This window comes from Capra hircus, chromosome 2 (assembly GCF_001704415.2).
Source record: "Capra hircus breed San Clemente chromosome 2, ASM170441v1, whole genome shotgun sequence".
NCBI lineage: Eukaryota > Metazoa > Chordata > Mammalia > Artiodactyla > Bovidae > Capra > Capra hircus.
In genome coordinates this window covers 134543196-134562051 of record NC_030809.1, presented here as the reverse complement: position 1 = coordinate 134562051, position 18856 = coordinate 134543196, and the positions used below count along the sequence as shown (strand labels likewise).

Here is an 18856-nt window from a genome sequence, read left to right as displayed (position 1 = left end):
TCAAATGCTCCAAGGTTCCATGGAGACAGGCCGGTCCAAGCCAAGGATCTCTTCTCTCTGTGGTTTATTTTCCCGACCTAGAAGCAGCCTTGGGAAATAGTCTACGTGTATGGCAAAGGATTTCTATAAGCAACTCTTAGCTCTGTGAACACAAGACTGGCTTTCTGCAATTTATGAGAACATTCCCATTAAGACAAGCTGGCCTGTGCTAGTAGCCCACACTAAAGGGAAGGACCAGAGGGTCAGTCCCCCAGATCAGAGAATATCCTCCCTTCTGCTCAAGCTTTAACGTGCTCACCACAGCGATCTGGCCACTCCTTGTCCCTACAGCCAGGTAACTCAGTTTACCAAATTTGGAGAGAGCTAGCCAGTCATGTCTATGGAAAAGGTACTTGGCTTATGGTTCTAAACCTCATACTCAAACTCAGTTGAAGGAGAAGGGAAAAGAAAGGAGAGGAAGTAAAGAAAAAGATAACATGCCATTCCTCCCAAAGGATCAGATGTCCTTTCACACAACTCTAGCAATGAAAAGTCAAAGCCAAGGGTCAGAGTTCTGGTGAACTCTCCCTTCCCCCAGCCCTCAGGCCATCGCAGAGGCGGCACCCCGGGGCCAAGGACTCACCCGCTGACATGGCCATAGTGGTGCCCGCCACCATGCCCATGGTGACCCCGTTGCCTCTCGGCGGAGGGATGGGAGCAGGGTACACCGTCGCTGGCAGGCCGTTGGGCTGCACCACCGTGGTGTGGTGGATGACGTGAGGGGGTGCTGCGTACAGGGGCTGGGTGTAGTACGTGCCTTGCTGGGGAAAGAAAAGAGACAAACGCCACAGGGGCCCACAGGCTGGGTCAGAGCCCCGAGGAGCCGACCCATTCCCACACACGGTGCCCAGGAGACTCCTCTCGGCACCCACGGCGCACCCCAGGCCTACCTGTGCATACGGGCTCTGCTGGGGGTAGGCACTTCGCACGGGGTACACAGCAGTCTGGTAAGGGTTGGGGGAGGAGGAATACGGTGGCACTGCCCCGCTGGTGGGGGAACAGGACACTTTGTAAGGTGTGCCAGGAGTGTAACCTGAAACAAAAATGGCCAAAGCCTTAATTCAAACCCACACATGACCAGACCCAGGGAGGGAGCAAGTGTGCAGCAAGGAACAAGGCAGTATTCCAGTCCCGACCACAGTCATACTGGACACCGCCACTACAATCTGGCTTCATTTCTTAAACTCGATAGGCAAGTATGTGTGTGGGGGGTGGGGTGGAGGCAAGGGAGAACATTCTACTGAGTACATATTCATACAGAACAGGAAAGAAACACCCATCTTGTCGGAATATGTATTAGCATGCCATTCCTGGAGCACAATTTGGCATTAAAAGTATGTATTTCTTTTAGGCCCACCATCTATTTCTAGAGATTTGTTTAAAGAAACAAGCACATGAAAAGATGCTCAACACAGCTAGTCTTTGTTGTTACTGTTGATGTTTAGTCGCTAAGTCATGTCCGACTCTTTGCGACCCCATAAACTGTAGCCTGCCAGGCTTCTCTGCCCATGGAATTTCCCAGGCAAGTATACTGGAGTGGGTTGCCACTCTCTTCTCCAGGGGATCTTCCCAACTCAGGGATGGAACCCACATCCCCTGCTTGGCAGGCAGAATGTTTACCACTGAGGACCTGAGAAGCTCTATAACCACAACTGTCGTTGTTCAGTCGCTAAGTTGTATCAGACCGAGACCCCATGGACTGGAGCCTGCGAAGCTCCTCTGTCCAGGGAAATGGAAATCAAAACCGCACTGAGGTACTGCCTCACACCTGTGAGAAAGGCTATTAATAAATTAAGAACATAAAAAACAAATGTTGGTGAAGATGTGGAGGAAAGGGAATCCTTGTACACCAGTTGGTAAGAATGAAAACTGGTGTAGCCACTAGGAAAACAGTATGGAAGTGTCTTAAAAAACTAAAAAAAGAACTACCAAATAAACCAACAATTTCACCGCTGGGTATTGTGACAAAGAAAATGAAAACACTAATTTGAAAAGATACGTGGATCCCAATTTTCACAGCAGAATTATTTACAACTGTCAAGATATGAAAGCAACCTAAGGGTCCATCAACAGATGAAGATGTATTAAATGCACACACACACAGGCACACAAGGAAGTATTGCTCAACCACTAAAAAAGGATAAAATTTTGTTGTTTGCAATAGCACGGATGGACCTGGAGGGTATTATGTTTAATGAAATAAGACAGAAAGACAAACTGCATGATATTATTTATATGTGGAATCTTAATATAAACTAGCAAATATAACTGACAAAACCAGACTCATAGATACAGAGCCAGTGGTTCACTGGAGAGGAAAGGGAGGAGGGGACAACATAGCAGAAGGGGATTTCAGAGGTAAAAACTATTATGTATAAAACAATCTACAAGGAAACACACAGGGAATATACCCAATATTTTACAGCAACTAGAATTGGAATATGACCTTTTAAAATGGTGAATTAACTTTCAATTAAGAAAGAAAGAAGCATAGATTTAAACAAAGTTTCAACGGTAAGCATGCTCATCCCCAGCATTGTTAATTGCAGCAAAAATAAAAGGAAAAACTTGTCAAACAGTAGGGTTATGATAAAGACTCCTGGGTCTAAGGTAGCAGTTGAACACATACACTTGCCTTTGTCCCCACCCAAAATTACAATAAAGCAGGTTAATAAATAAAAAGACATAAAGCCACGAAGATAAGAAGGGAAGAAAAGACATTTTGGAACCTAAAAATCTTAGAACCTTTAAGAAGCAGAAATGGAAGATGACTTAGCAAACTCAAAAAAGCTACACTTTTAGCCAGCAGTGAAGAGGTCAAGCAGCAGCCTGACAACAGAAAAGCCCCTTCCCCAAGACCTAGATCCCCTGGAGGAGGGCATGGCAACCCACTCCAGTATTCTTGCCTGGAGAATCCCCATGGATAGAGGAGCCAGGTGGGCTACAGTCCATGGGGTTGCAAAGAATCAGACACAACTGAGCGACTAAGCACGCACACACGCTCACGCGCGCGCGCACACACACACACACACACACACGACCTAATCAGCACCTGTTTCCAGGAAGTGATGAAGGACCACTATCTGGAAGAGTGGTTGAGAATCTATCTGGTAAGCTGTAAACCGCCTGGCTCCCCTTCCTAACTCCCCATCCCAAGAGAAAACAGTTTTTCTCCAGGAAGGGTCTCTGAGCTTTTACATTCACAGCAAATTTATTCCTACAGATAAGCCCAACAAAGCTAGTAGAGGTAATGGAATTCCAGTTGAGCTAATTTCAATCCTAAAAGATGATGCTGTGAAAGTGCTGCACTCAATATGCCAGCAAATTGGGGAAACTCTGCACTGGCCACAGGACTGGAAAAAGTCAGTTTTCATTCCAATCCCAAAGAAAGACAATGCCGAAGATTGCCCAAACTACCGCACAATTGCACTCATCTCACAAGCCAGCAAAGTAATACTCAAAATTCTCCAAGGCAGGCTTCAACAGCACGTGAACCATGAATTTCCAGATGTTCAAGCTGGATTTAGAAAAGGCAGAGGAACCAGAGATCAAATTGCCAACATCCGCTAGATCATCAAAAAAGCAAGAGAGTTCCAGGAAAACATCTACTTCTGCCCTACTGACTATGCCAAAGCTTTGGACTGTGTGGATCACAATAAACTGTGGAAAATTCTTAGAGACGCGAATACCAGACCACCTAACCTGCCTCCTAAGAAATCTGTATGCAGGTCAAGAAGTAACAGTTATAACTGGACATGGAACCACAGAATGGTTCTAAATCGCGAAAGGAGTACGTCAAGGCTATATATTGTACTCTGCTTATATGCTTATATGCAGAGTATATCATGAGAAATGCTGGACTGGATGAAACACAAGCTGGAATCAAGAATACCATGAAAAATACCTCAGACATACAGATGACACCACCCTTATGGCAGAAAGTGAAGAAGAACTAAAGAGCCTCCTGATGAAAGTGAAAGAGGTGAGTGAAAAAGTTGGCTTAAAACTCAACATTCAGAAAACTAAGATCAAGGCATCTGGTCCCATCACTTCATGGCAAAGAGAGAGGGAAACAGTGGAAACAGTGTCAGACTTTATTTTGGGGGGCTCCAAAATCACTGCAGATGGTGACTGCAGCCATGAAATTAAAAGACACTTGCTCCTTGGATGAAAAGTTATGACCAACCTAGACAGCATATTAAAAAGCAGAGACATTACTTTGCCATCAAAGGTCCATCTAGGCAAAGCTATGGTTTTTCCAGTAGTCATGTATGGATGTGAGAGTTGGACAATAAAGAAAGCTGAGCACCGAAGAACTGATGCTTTTGAAGTGTGGTGCTGGAGAAGCCTCTTAAGAGTCCCTTGGACTGCAAGGAAATCCAACCCGTCCATCCTAAAGAAAATCAGCCCTGAATATTCAGTGGAAGGACTGACACTGAAGCTGAAGCTCCAATACTTTGGCCACCTGATGCGAAGAACTGACTCACTGGAAAAGACCCTGATACTGAGAAAGATTGAAAGCAGGAGGAGAAGGGGATGACAGAGAATGAGATGGTTGGATGGCATCACCGACTCGATGGACATGAATCTGAGCAAGCTCCGGGGGTTGGTGATAGACAGGGAAGCCTGGCGTGCTGCAGTCCATGGGTCACAAAGAGTCGGACACGACTGAGCGACTGAACTGAACTGAAGCCCATCAGCAAACCGTGGTACAACCAAACAACAAAATACTACTCAACAATCAAAGAGGTAGAAGTGCTGGTACACATGTTAATTACATGGGATAGATCTCAAAAAACGAAAATACGCAAAAGAAGTCAGACACGGTAACACATGACATGATACTCCAAGAAAGATCAACATAATCTACACAGAAAACCAATTAGAGGTACCCAGGGATCAGAGGGCATGAGGGCACCTTTCATGGGAACAAAGTCACTCAACTGCGGTGGTGTTACACAACTGTATACAACCTGTATACGTGTCTAAACACACCAAACTGTGCACTTTTAAGGATGGCTCATCTGCAAATTATATCTCAATAAAAGTGCTTTCAAAAAAGTCTGAGAAACCATTTCTCATTCACTAAAATATAGCCACTACCTTCTGCTGTTTTTCAGGCAACTTTATAATTCCATTTTCCCAAAGCCTTTTACCTTTCTCAGCAAAGAACTGTCCCAGGTACCTTTTACAGTCTTTCAGGGAAGTGAAATTTTTTCAAATGAGAGAATTTTGTAAAGACCAAAATAAATGGAAATCCAAAGGCGTAATGTCTGGTGAATACCGCGGATGAACTGGCACTTCCCAGTCAAGCAGTAACAGTTTGTGCCTGGTCATCAGAGAAACATGGTCTTGCATTATCCTGATGGAAGATTATGCATTTTCTGTTGCCTAATTCTGGACACTTTTTGTCAAGTGCCGCTTTCAGTTGGTCTAAAGCAGTACTTGTTGGAATCGTTTGGTTTTCCAAAAGGAGTCCGTAACAGAGGACTCCCTTCCAATCCCACCATACATAGAACATCAGCTTCTTTGGATGAAGACCGGCCTTTGGTATAGGGTTGGTGATGGTTCATTTCACTTGCCCCAGTCTCTTCCGTTCCACATTATTGTACAGTATCCACTTTTTATTGCCCATCACAATTGTTTTTAAAACAAAAGACAGAATGTTTTCATTATGTTTAAGTAGAGAATCACATGTGGAAATAGAGTCAAGAGGTTTTTTACCCTAACTTATGCGGGACCCAAAAGTCAAAGAGATGAACATAACCAAGCTGGTGCAAATGATTGTCAGTGCTCGCTTCAGACATGTTGGCTGTCTCCTGAGTAGTACAATGTTCATTGTTCTCAATATCTCAATCTGACTGCTATCAACTTCAACTGTTAAACCCGGCCGTGGAGCACTGTCCAGCAAGAAATCACCCTGATATCTCACTAACCACTTCTGACACATTTCGATCAGTCACGGCACCTTTTCCATATACTGCACAAGTCTTTTCTTGCACTTCAGTTGCATTTTTACCTTTCTCGAAATAATGAAGCATGATATGCCAAAAATGTCGCTTTTTTTCTACCATCTTCAATAATAAAATGGCTACAGAAAAATTCACCAATTTTGATAAGATTCTTAAGAAGTGTATGCTGATATGATAGCTGTCACAATACAATCTAACAAAACTGTTTTGAATGAAGTTAAAAACAACTAAGTGCTCCTAGAACTTGCCTTATGGGCGGGGGGGCGGCGGGGGGAGCTTTTTGGCTAACCCAGTATTTTGAAATTCACTAAATATGATGTAAGTAAAAACAATGCCAAAATTTGAAGACACCAAAATGTAATACCAATTCTGGGCTAAAAGAGAGTAGAATAAACAGACTTTCAGGGTTTGGAAATGCAACTTTAAAGACAAGAGCAGTTAAGTCCCTCTCTCTAGCTGCTCATCTACCAGTATTTAAGAGAGACAGAAAAGGAAAGTGATGGTTTCACAGGTATAGATATGTAAAAATCCATCACACTGAAGCTTTAAATATGTGTACTTAACTGTACACCAATTACACGACAATAAGGTAGCAAAACATTTTCTTTAATTATAAAGAAAAAGGTAACTACAAAAGCCACCAACTTCTAACCATGCACTGACACTCCCAGGAGATGGCTCAGTAACAGCTCCTAATCAGAGACGGAAATGAGACACTGGTGCCTGGCGGGCACACTCATGACCAGTCACAGTGACGGAAGCACTGTATCAGGGCAGAGTGGCTCTTCATCACCAACATCAGCTGCCATGCTCAGGGCCAAGAGGGCCCACCAGAGAAGGTCCAGCTCTCCTGACAAGGTGCCGCCTTCAGGGGAAAGCACAGGGAAAGAGAACAGCCCAGAGCAGCGCTGACACAGTCCTGCAGACAGGAGGAGGAGCAGGCAGTCTCAGGAATGGAAGGCTGCTAACGAAGGCAAAGTACGTCTGGACAGCTTCCTCTTCCCAGAACTAACCTCTCCTTCCCATTTCTCAAAACCATGCAGCAGTGGCGTCCTTGAGTTAGTAACTCACAGAACACTGCTAAATGCGGTCCCAACGGCCTGAATTAAGAGACCCTCCAGGAGTCACTAAACTTACATCTGACCAAAAGGATACCAGTTTTTTATACAAATGTCAGGCAATCAAAACTGTCACAAAATTGCATATTTTCAGAACAACTGCTAAGACTTCAAACTTGAAAATCACATTCTCTGGGGCTAGCCAGTTTTCATAGGTTGAAAAGAACCAGCAAGGGCCCCCTTCTTCACTGTACAATTAAAAAATATCGATGACATAGATGTAACAACTGGAAATATAAACACTGACTGTAGTATTTGATACTATTCAAGAATTACTGTTATTTTTTAGGTGTGGTGATACATATTTTAAATTCATCAGTTAAAGATAATATCGTAAAACTGATGAATATGACGTCTTGACATTGGCTTCAAATAACACAGGGGAAACTGATGGGAATACAGACGGAAAAAGAAAACCACCTAGAAGCTATCAACTGCTAAGGCCAGGGCATGGGCAGGCGGACCCCATACTGTCGTGTACTTGGGTATATTGTAACTGCTGAGGCTTAGGGTGCGGGTAAGTGGACATCATACTGCTGGGTACTTACGTATTTTTGTATTAGAAAATTTTCACAATGAAAGGTTTTTCAAGGTGTTTTACAAAGGTGAAGTAAACTTATGGATTAAAACAGACGAGACATAATGAATTCAACTTTTTAAACAAATTCAACATGTAAATTTTGAATAGATCTTGTTTCCTTTTTTTTTTTTTAATTTTTGGGACAACTGTGCAAATTGAAATATGAGCTATTAAATAACTGAGAGAATTACAGCTTCTAAGTAGGATAACTACTGTGGTCATGCAATGGAATGTCTTCATTATGTTAAGGGCCATACCAAAGGACAAAAGCCTAAAAGACCGTAACTCTGATCTGGTTCGGAACACACACACTCTCTCTCTTATACAGCAGGTAAAGCACACGTGGCGGAACAGTGACTGATGAGTCTCAGTGCTGGTATTACGGATTCACTATATTGTTCACTCCATTATTCTGTATATTTGAAAATGTTCTGTAGGAAAATAAAGTGAAAAAAATAATGCCTTCAGACGGCGGCACACAGCCGAGAGAGGATCTAAGAAAACGCCCCAGGAGACAACAGTCCTGCAGGAGCTGAAGCGACACGGAAGGAGCAAGCAGAGGCCCACCACCACTAGGAACAAGCACGGAAGGCTGCTGCGCCCTTAGGAAGGCCGTGATTTAGGCGGCATGTCTGCAGCAAGCCGATCTGAAAAATAACCTCATCGGATTATTGTTATCTGATGTATCATTATCTGATCGACAAAAGCAAATGAAGGTAGAATATGCCAATGGTCAATACATACAGCCAATGTTCTAAGGAAAGGCATAGCTCCACGGGACAAAGTATTTCATAAGCAGAACAGAAAACGGAGAAACTGTCTGAGGAAGTGAAAACATACAAGTAACACGTCCACGACCTGAAAGAAAAATGAGGAGAAAAGAGCCTCTAGAAAAACTATTCCATATTCAATACTGAATATTCAAAGCTCAATATTCCTAATAAGAAAGTCCATGACCATTTTGTCACTATTCTAACTTCAGCAAGAGCCTGAAGCTTGAACTGAAGAGAAAAAGGAAGCTGTCCACCTAAATAAGCCTCAAGGGCATAGTATAAAGCCAAGTCAGGAAGATCTAAGTACACACCCCTCCAGAGTCTGAGCCCTCTGACTCTGAAGGACTCTTTTGCCCCACCACACCCACTGAAAAAAGGTGAAGTCCTTTATTTACCACAATCAACAACAGGCCAACAGAAGATGTCAAGCTTTTTTTTAAGAGACGCTAGAGGTCTACTGGAGAAGGCAATGGCAACCCACTCCAGTACTCTTGCCTGGCAAATCCCATGGATGGAGGAGCCTGGTAGGCTGCAGTCCATGGGGTTGCTAGGAATCGAACACGACTGAGCGACTTCACTTTCACTTTTCACTTTCATGCACTGGAGAAGGAAATGGCAACCCACTCCAGTGTTCTTGCCTGGAGAATCCCAGGGATGGGGGAGCCTGGTGGGCTGCCGTCTGTGGGGTCACACAGAGTCGGACACGACTGAAGCAACTTAGCAGCAGCAGCAGAGGCCTACTATGGCAGAGGTCCATCCCGCTGGCCTGAGGTCTCTTAATCATCTGAAGTGTCCTTTTTAACACCTGCCTCATATGTACATTTTACTGAAGATAAAAAGATGACTAATGATGTACTTAAAATGTACACATCTCGTATATGTATATTTCACCTAAAATCAAAACCTGAAAGAACTGTAGACAAATACAAATATGCACACTGAAATAAATAGGGGAAAGCGTATCAACGTTCACAGCTTACTTCAAAACACATGAAAAAACAAGGCACACTTCAGGATGGACGGAGTAAAATGTTTAATTTTAAAAGTTGATTTTAAAGTTTAACTGTAGAACTCTGACAGTCCATTTATCAATGTTCACTGAGTTTTTTCCAGCTTCTCTGTATATTGGAAAGACAGTCACCCACTATTTCTGCTAATTATAACAACAATTTCTAATATATATATTATCCTACTGCTTATTCTTATAACTGTGAACTATGTCCTAAACTTGGAAATTGATTTTGGCTTTTCGTATGGGCACAAATATTACATCACTTTCTATCCAACACTGAAGACAAATCAATTTCAAGGGAGGCAAATGTGAATCAATTTCAAGGGATGCAAACTTGTCTCTCAGTCAATTAAAAACCAAATGTGAGTAGACACATTCCTTTTTCTTTTATATAGCACTAGATTCATTGTGTCACAACAAACAACCTCAATAGGAGTCTTACAAACTTAAAATTTAAAAATACAAACAAAAGCATATGCATCTCATAATATCAAAAACAGACAAAGCTTTTGTGAAATAATTTTTAGATGTGCCAATGATTCATAATGCAAAACCAAATACATTCATTGCTTGGTCTTTCAAAAGCAGTTAACAGCTTTCCACATGCTCCTTTCCTAGAGGTCATTCATAAGGACTCTCAGGAAACACACACTGCCACGGGCTGACCTCTCTGGGCAGAACTCACGCACAGACAGGGCCATAGCTCTCTGACTGTGAACTCTGAGGGGCAGAAGCTTTTTACTTGGAAACAGATTATTTCCCCCCCAAAGTACTGCATACCACACAGATTTCATATAATAACTTTCCAAGTATAAGACATTTACTTAGGAAATATGGAAATTCAGAAACATATAGAACATGTGAAGAGGATAAACCTGCACCAAACACAGCATCATGAAATTTCAGAACCCGGAGACAGAGCACCAAAGATAAGCCCAGCTCAGCCAACCAAGCATCAGAAAGATACTGGGTCTTCCTGGGAGTCCAGAGGTTAAGAATCCACCTGCCAATGCAGGGGTCAAAGGTTCAATCCCTGGTCCAGGAAGAAACCACATGCAGAGCAACGGCCCTAGTGCCGAATGCTGCAACTGCTGAAGCCACACCCTACAGCTTGTGCTCCACAGGAGCAGCCACCGAAATGAGGGCCCTGCGCACCACTGTGAAGAGCAGCCCCTGCTCGCTGCAACCAGAGAAACCCGTGTGCACCAACAAAGACCAAGCGCAGCCAATAGATACATAAAATGTTCTTCAAAAGATAATGGCATTCTTAATGGCAACAACAAAACTGGCAAATAATTCAGCGATGTTCCCAAAATTCCAAGGGGAAATAACTGTTAGCCTATAATTCTATATCCAGACAAACTAACCATGAACTGTGAGTACGGAATAAATTGTTTTCAGACATGAAAAATCTTAAAACTATGATTTTCTAATATTCTCTTGAGAGATTACTGAGCAAAGATCCTCCACTAACACCAAGGAATAAACTAAAAAGTAGACAAAGAATCAAGTGGAAGGGAAGAGGCGCGAACTCCCTGGGATGATGGAGGAGAAAGACCCAGCGTAAGCCCCAGAGGACAAGCAGCCAAGGCCAGAAGATGAGAGAAGGTTTCAAAAAGACATCACCAAGAGGGGAAAACACAAACACCTTACATGGTCTAAAAAGCTAAGAAGAGGTTCCACACCTGGGCGGAAGCTGAGGGTTTAATTAACTATGCAGTTACAGAAATCTAATAAAGGACACTAGGCCCAGGGAAGAAACAAGTAACTGCAGGAGAAAACAGCCACGCGTTCACAGGAGTGTGCATACTGACACGGCCACCGCAGCAGAGCGAGGCTGGGAGCGCCTCTCCAGCTGCAGCGCACACAGGCTTCTCACTGCAGCAGCCTCTCCTGCTGCAGTGCACAGGCTCCAGGGTGCTTGGGCTTCAGCAGTTACAACATGTGGGCTCAGGAGTTACTGCTCCCAGGCTCCAGGGCACAGGCTCAGCAGCTGTGGCGCATGGGCTTAGCTGCTTCCCAGCATATGGGGTGTTCCCAGATCAGGGATCAAACCCACGTTCTCCTGCACTAGTAGGTGGACTCTTCACCAAGTCACCAGGGAAGCCCTATCCATTTTAAATACATCAATGTGTATGTGTCCGTCCCAAACTCCCTAACTACCCCTTCCCCATATCAACCATAAGTTCAAAGTGAACCTTAATTTTTAACAAATCTGGGATCTTACTTCATGGACATAATTCTGGGTTTAAAAAGAAAAAAAGCAGCATATCATAAAGCATTTTCACTTATTTAATATCCCTCTCAAACAAATAGTAAGACCAGTTAAACACTGAAATAAACCAACAGTTTAATCAAACCATTACTTTACCAGGTAGATCTGCACTTATAACTATTTGCATGCTGATCTCAATTTTAAGCTTCTTTCTATTATACTGCCCAACTGTCCTCCAAACATGTTTCCCTAATTTATCCACCACCAAGCCATGCACGGAAGCAATCACAGAAGCCTTTGCATCACTCTTAGCAATGTTTTCATCTTGTAAAAAGACACTGTCAATGTAATACCTAAATCACCTCTTACACAGCGCTTACTACAAAAAACAATGTTTTCTTGATGATCAATGCAGATATGATGTTAGTTACAGATACTGCTGGCTGTAAATGGGAGTAGAAAAGAATCCTGAATGTGTGCCTGAATGTGCCTTGCGAGTACAATTGCATGCTTGCGGCTAGAATCCTCAAATAACATAGCTGAGGAGATGTAATGAGTCATTAAATACATGCCAAAAACGAAACGTCTTTCCCAGGAGTGACACAGTCAGGATTTGCGCCACATCTTGCTAACACAACAGCCTGAACACTTTCCAATATATTGTTCTGATTCCAAAACCAGACATTCCTCTCCGGATGCACATGTAGTCAGCTTACTACGCCTGTTCATGAGAATGCAACTAGTATCACCCTCATCTCCAGATTCTGAGTAACGCAATCTTTCAGCAAAAGACACGACGTCTCATCGTTAAGGTTCTCTAAACCCTCCCTATGTCACACTTCTAAGAACTAAGACATAAACAGTGTTAGGGCTTCAAAAGTGCTTCAAAGGCCACATACACATACACATTCCATATACTACACATCAGCTTTGCCTGAAAATCTGGTGGTGAGAACCAGAAGATTGAGAAAGCAGCAGAAATGGAGAAAAATTTTAATTGTTTTACAGTGACAAACTTTGACTTAATCAACAGATAAGAAAAAAGGCCCACTAAAAAAGGAAATTTAAAAATTCAAGTTATAAAAATACTGACAGGATCTCAGAAAAAGAAGGGACACAGCTGTAGCTGAGACTCCAGTCAAGTGGCTAAAAGCACTCAACAGGACACTGGTGGGGCTTTCAAAGTACCATTTATTTTTTTTGCAAATTTTACATACATCTGTATTCCCAGCATCTCCTAACAATCTGAAGATCTGGCAATGCTGGGCCAGCAGTGCGGCAGTCGACAACCATCCAGCACTCAGCAGGGGACACCCGTTCAAAGGCAGGTCTCTCGGCAGCCACCATGCCCATTGCGCCCACTACTCCCCCCTTGCAGGCCCCAGCTTCTGGGTTAGAGGAACAGCTTAAGAGCAGTCTTGGAAAAGAAAGGACCCAGTTCTCTACAAGAAGGAAGAGGAATGGCAGCTGTTCTACAGGTTGGCAAGAGGAGAAAGCTATCAGACAGTAGTACCTGCCCTCTACACACCAAACCTCCTCCTCGGGGGAGCACTTCATACCTGCAGGCCAAGCAAAGCAGCTTAACCAGCCGCAAATAAACCTGAGGCTCTTTTTGTGAAAGATAAGAAAAAACTGGGAGCTTCTAGTACATTTTTACATTAACTTGTACCACACAGAAAATGAGTACAAGTGAGCTACACTGGAGAATTCTAGAACAATGACATGTTCTGGAGGTCTGCAGTGTGATCACATATAGCAGAAAAACTAGTACTTATGCAAAACGTAACTTCAACTCATTCGTACCACCATCTAGAAACATCAGCCTAAAATGGGCCATATACCTAGAAGTAAAATCTAAAACTGTAAAACTTCTAGAAGAAAACTGTTGTGATGCTGGGTTAGGCAAAGATGTCTTAGAAATGATACCAAAATCATGATCCATAAAAGAACAAAATGATAAACTGAACTTCGTTGAATTTTAAACCTCCTGCTCTTTTAAAGACGATGTTGAGACTGAAAAGAGCCACAGACTATGAAAAAATATTCGCAAATCATGTATCTGATAAAGAACTCTCAAACCCAATAATAAGAAAACAAACTTAAAAACAGACAGGCAGAAAAAGAGGTACACAGTTAACCAAAGACAAACGGCAAACAGGCACATGAATCAAGGTTTAACATTATTAGTTATTAGATAAGTTTAAGTTAAAACTACATTAACATATCACTACATATTCACTAGCATGTCTAAAATTAAAAAGAATGACTACCAAGTACTGGCAAAGATATAAAGGAATTTGAACTCTCCTTCACTGCTGGTGGCAGCATACAATGTCACAACCCCTTTGGAAGATAGTTTGGCAGTGCCTTACAAAGTTAAACGTATACCTACCTGCCTGAAGTATTCATTAAGAGAAATGAAAGTGTATGCTCATATAAAGAATGTACACAAATATTCACAGCAGTTTCATTTGTGACAGCCTCAAACTGCAAACAAGCCAAATGTTCATCAACTGGTGAACGAATAAGCAATTAGTGGAATTTCTGTACAATGGAAAAATAATAAGAAATGAACTACTGATATAAACTACAACGTGGATGTCAAAAATTGTGCTGAATGAAAGCCAGCACCCTCCAAAATACGTTTTATATGATTCACTTATACAAAATTTTAGATTAACTACAAGTAATCTGCAGTGAGGGAAAACAGATGAGCTATTTCCTGGAGCCTAGGCAAGGTCCCGAAGGGGCAGGAGAAAACTTCTGGGGATGAGGAATGAGTGAACACATGAAACTGAAAGGATGCCACGAGTCATATCGAGTGCCCTTCAAATACATGCGGTTTACTGAGAGGCAGTCATACCTGCAGACAGCTGTGTTTAGAAAGTTAAACCAGATAAGGTGTCTTATAAAAGGAGATAGTAGTACCATTTAGCAGTTAAAGAATTCAGTGAGTAGTAACAGGGAAAAATACTGCTTCATCCCAGGGAAGGGGCGTTCCCTTACAGATCCCAAAAGATGGGTGAAGGAGCAGGTATCCCAGCCCAGGCATAAGAGGAGTGCGAGCAAAAGCCATGCAGAAACAAAAGAAGAGTATTTTTCGGAGAGAACAGGTCACTGTGGCAAAGACCTAGGAATTCTAAGTTGGAGACTCTAGGCTTCAGTCTGTCTTAAGAGTCATGGGAAATCAACCTGCAAACGTGACTCTGGTCAAGGAACACGAAGTCAAGGAGAGAAACCTTGGAGGCAAGAAGACCACGCGAAGAAGGCCTTCCTTTGGGTGTGAGCTACAAGGCGAACAAAGGCAGTAAGGATGGGACTCAAATGGGAGACACGGGCAGAAGGAAGAATTTTATGATTATCAAACCAAGAACTCAGGACAACGACCCTGCTGCTGTCTCCTCTCCTGTGAAGTTAACTATGTGAGGCTATGGGTTCCGAGGGACAAACACACCCCAGCAGACTCTGGAGGCTGAGCCTCTGGGTCAGAGTGTAGGCCACCACAGTTGCAGCACAATCACAAAGTCCACTCTGGGTGAATAAAGCCTGCAATGAGCCAACACCAAAATGAAGGCTCACAGAGGAAAGTCCCATTTAAGAAAAACTATCTTTACAAGATCCAGACTCAAACAAATTCCACTTTCAACTGTACCACTGATTTCTAAAATCTGAAAATATTCTTATGGACCTTACACAGAAAATAAGACTTTCTTTTAAAACCATAATCAAAGTGCTAAAGTACTAGAGAGAGATCAGTTATCTCTAAAAATGTTAGCAACATGGAAATTCTACCCATTAATATGGCAAGATGATCTTTAGTTTCTAGTAATAACACTATTTCATAAATACATACAAAGTCTGGCACAGTTACTTGTACCAAGCTATGACTGGAATGAAGTTCTGTGTTGTGGAAGGATATCTGAAATGCAATATACAAAGCTTTAAATGCAAAACGAATTAAGTTTTTATTCTACTTATCAAGAAGCCTAATCCTATGAACCAAGAAATCAATACAAACCCCAAATTCTAATTCTATAACCACTCTTCTTGAAATTCATCCCCTTTGCATTCTCCCACAGTCACATTAACAAAACACTTCTGCCACCCAGCACATGTGGGCTTGCATACCTGCTTGGAAGGTAGGATTCGCTCCAGGGTACATGTTGGGGGAGTAGGCAGGAGCTGCTGCTGCATAGCCCATTGGGAAACCAGCTGGAGAAAAATAAAAAAACAGTGTGATTTTAAAACCAGGGCTCCCAAAGACCTGACTGTTCTCACCTTCTTCACCACAACTCCCAGACTGAGCTCAGGAGCCCAACAGCACGTGGGTACTCAGCAGGCTGCCTCTAGGTGTCTCCTTGCCTCAGAGTTGTGATGGGTCATGATCATAAACATGTCATTTAAACCTATGAGTAAATGCTTACAACTTTCTATAACTGAAAACTGTTGACAGAAGCGGAATTAAATGAAGAAGGAAAAACAAAACCCCAAAATGAAGTCAGAAAACTCACAATATTTCTCGCTTTACTCTAGAGTTTATTCACATAATTCATTACTTAGCAAGATTAATAAGAGCGCTAACAGCTTCGTGCACTAAAGAGGCTCTAACCATATACAAGTGTATATACACATGGAACTGGGAAAAATCCAACCTCACAATCCATTTGCAAGCAACCTGACTTTTATTAACACAAATGAGGGATCCTTAATATAACTAAATTATAACCACTTATCAATCATGTGAACACAAAAGAAATTTCGGTCAAAACCAGAGGGACCTCAGTTATCTGCTCTAGGGCCCTCACAGTTCAGCTGGACCCAGTTACGAGTCACCGGGGCACTACAGGGCACAGAGCCAAGGTCTGCTCGTCTTTACTAACAACACAACTAGCTGTGAGGAGCTATAATCCCTCCAGGAGATTCTAATTTGCAGGGCTCCAATCAGCAAGGTTGAGAACCACTGTCCCTTCCTGTTCCTGCCCACTGCGCTGGCCACAGAACTGTCCTCCTGAAAATGCCCCTTGGCAAGCACCATAAACTGTCTCCAACATCTACTCTACCTCTCTTCTGGCACATAGGGGCTGGAAAGCTAAACACTGCACTCCTCTCTTGCAAGAAATTGGAAGTGATCTCAAATCCTAATCACTTCATGAAAACAAAATCTTCAGAATAGCAAAAAATACCATTAGCTGAGTAAAAAAAGACAGCTTTTCACAAGAAACATACTTGCAAATTATTTAGGCAATGGGCAAATACACAATATGCAAATAATTTTAAAAGTTAAAAAAAATAGAAAAAAACTATCAACAGAAGACATGAACAGAGAGAACTGCCAACCACATTTCTGACTTCAGACTGCAGAAAATCCAAAAGGAGACAACACACTCTGCTGGCAAGGCTGTGGGGGAAACAACAGACTCACACACTTCCAGTAGGAATACAAAGAAGTACGATTTTTTCCTAGTACCTTTAAAAATTACATTTGCATTAGAAGATGTAGTATATGTACTATGAAGTATTACTCAGCCACTGAAAGAATGAAATAATGCCATCTGCAGCACCATGGACAGACCCAGAAGTCACCATACTAAGTGAAGCAAGACAAAGACAAGTATCATGGGGTATCTCTTCTATGTGGAATCTTAAAAAAAAATGATACAAATGAACTTATTTACAGAACAGAAACAGACTCACAGACTTAGAGAAGGACTTATGGTAAACAAGAGTAAAGTTGGTGCTATATTTAAAACAGGTAACCAAGAACCTACTCTAGAGCTCAGGGAGCTCAGCTCAATACTCTGTCATAACCTAAACGGGAAAAGAATTTGAAAAAGGATACATGTACATGTAGACCTGAAACTAACACAACACTGCTAATCAACTATACTCCAATATAAAATTTAAAAAAATTTTTTAAGAACAGGAAAAAAATTACATCTGCATGCACTGGCTCCCCTGGCCATTTCACCGCAAGGAATCCACCCTGAAGATAATTTCCTCAAACACAATCCACTACAGTATTACTGGAATAGCAAAATCCTTCAAACAACATATCCATCCAAAGAACTGGTTGAATTAAACTATGGAAACCCCACAACTTGCAGGCTTATGCAGAGTATTATGTAAAACACAAAGATCAAGGCAAACCTTTGTGAGCTGAGGGAACAAAGATGAAGCTGACAAAGCAAAGCGAACACCACCACCTGCACCTCTATTCCAGAAGCCTATTCAGCCTCAAGGAGGAAGGAGGCTGACAGCGTTCAGCAGCAGCACACTCTCGGGCCACTTCTGCCTGCTGAGACCTCCCCTGCCGATGCTACCGCAGGGCTCCTCAACGAGCCAGCTGACACTGCACACGTGCACCACAGTCCTGAGGCTCCCCCTCCCCAATGCTGCCTCCACCCCAGATCCTTCACAAGTGTCATCCACCACAATGAGGTCTGCACTCCTAATTCCATCTCAGTGTACAACACCCTTTATATAACAAAGGATGTTAGAATATATGGACACAGTTGGACGGGGGGCATGATATGACTGAATGTCAATATGCCCTCCAAAATTTATTGTTTGAAACTTGAATCCCCAGTGTGGTGGTATTTGGGGAAACTCAATCATGGTAGTCATTTTACAACATATACATACATCAAATCATCACATACACTTTTTAAAAAGTGCTGTACAAACTAAATACTTACAGTTTTTTTCTTACCATACCTCAAATGGGGGGGGTGGAAGACATCAACCGGACCACCTATACTTTTTAATACACCATGTATTACATTCCATGAAAAAAATACTAGGAATGCTAAGGCATAGGACCATATATGAGTGAAAAAGAACAAAAAAGATAAACTGATAACAGACCACGGATCCAGAGACTGCAACGTGGTCTTCAAAATAACTGTATTTCTTTGAAAACTAGAACTCAGGTTCGCTCTGAGCTGCTGCAGCTGTTTAGACCTGTGCACAGTGTCTAAGTCTTTGGTCCCTCATCTTGCCCCTGCCCTCCACCAGCCAGGCTTGCTCCACCAGTAACCTACAAGTCCAGGGGGAATCTGGGAGCAGGAGCTGCAGAGGGCCTGGCAGAGTTGCAGCAACCCTCCTCCTGAAGTTGAGGGGGGTGCCCTGTGCAAGGTCCCAGGGCCGC

The 18856-nt window shown here is 42.6% G+C and overlaps 1 protein-coding gene across 1 annotated transcript in view; it reads right to left on the bottom strand.

The window, feature by feature from the left end:
- Positions 1 to 18856, bottom strand: part of FAM168B (family with sequence similarity 168 member B) — a 39605-nt gene that overhangs the window by 6180 nt on the left and 14569 nt on the right. Inside the window, exons 3-5 of the mRNA XM_018065964.1 lie at positions 15838 to 15921; positions 930 to 1072; positions 623 to 800 (exon numbers count right to left, since the gene is read on the bottom strand). Coding sequence (XP_017921453.1) covers positions 623 to 800; positions 930 to 1072; positions 15838 to 15921 — 405 coding nt within the window. The remainder of the gene's footprint in view (positions 1 to 622; positions 801 to 929; positions 1073 to 15837; positions 15922 to 18856) is intronic.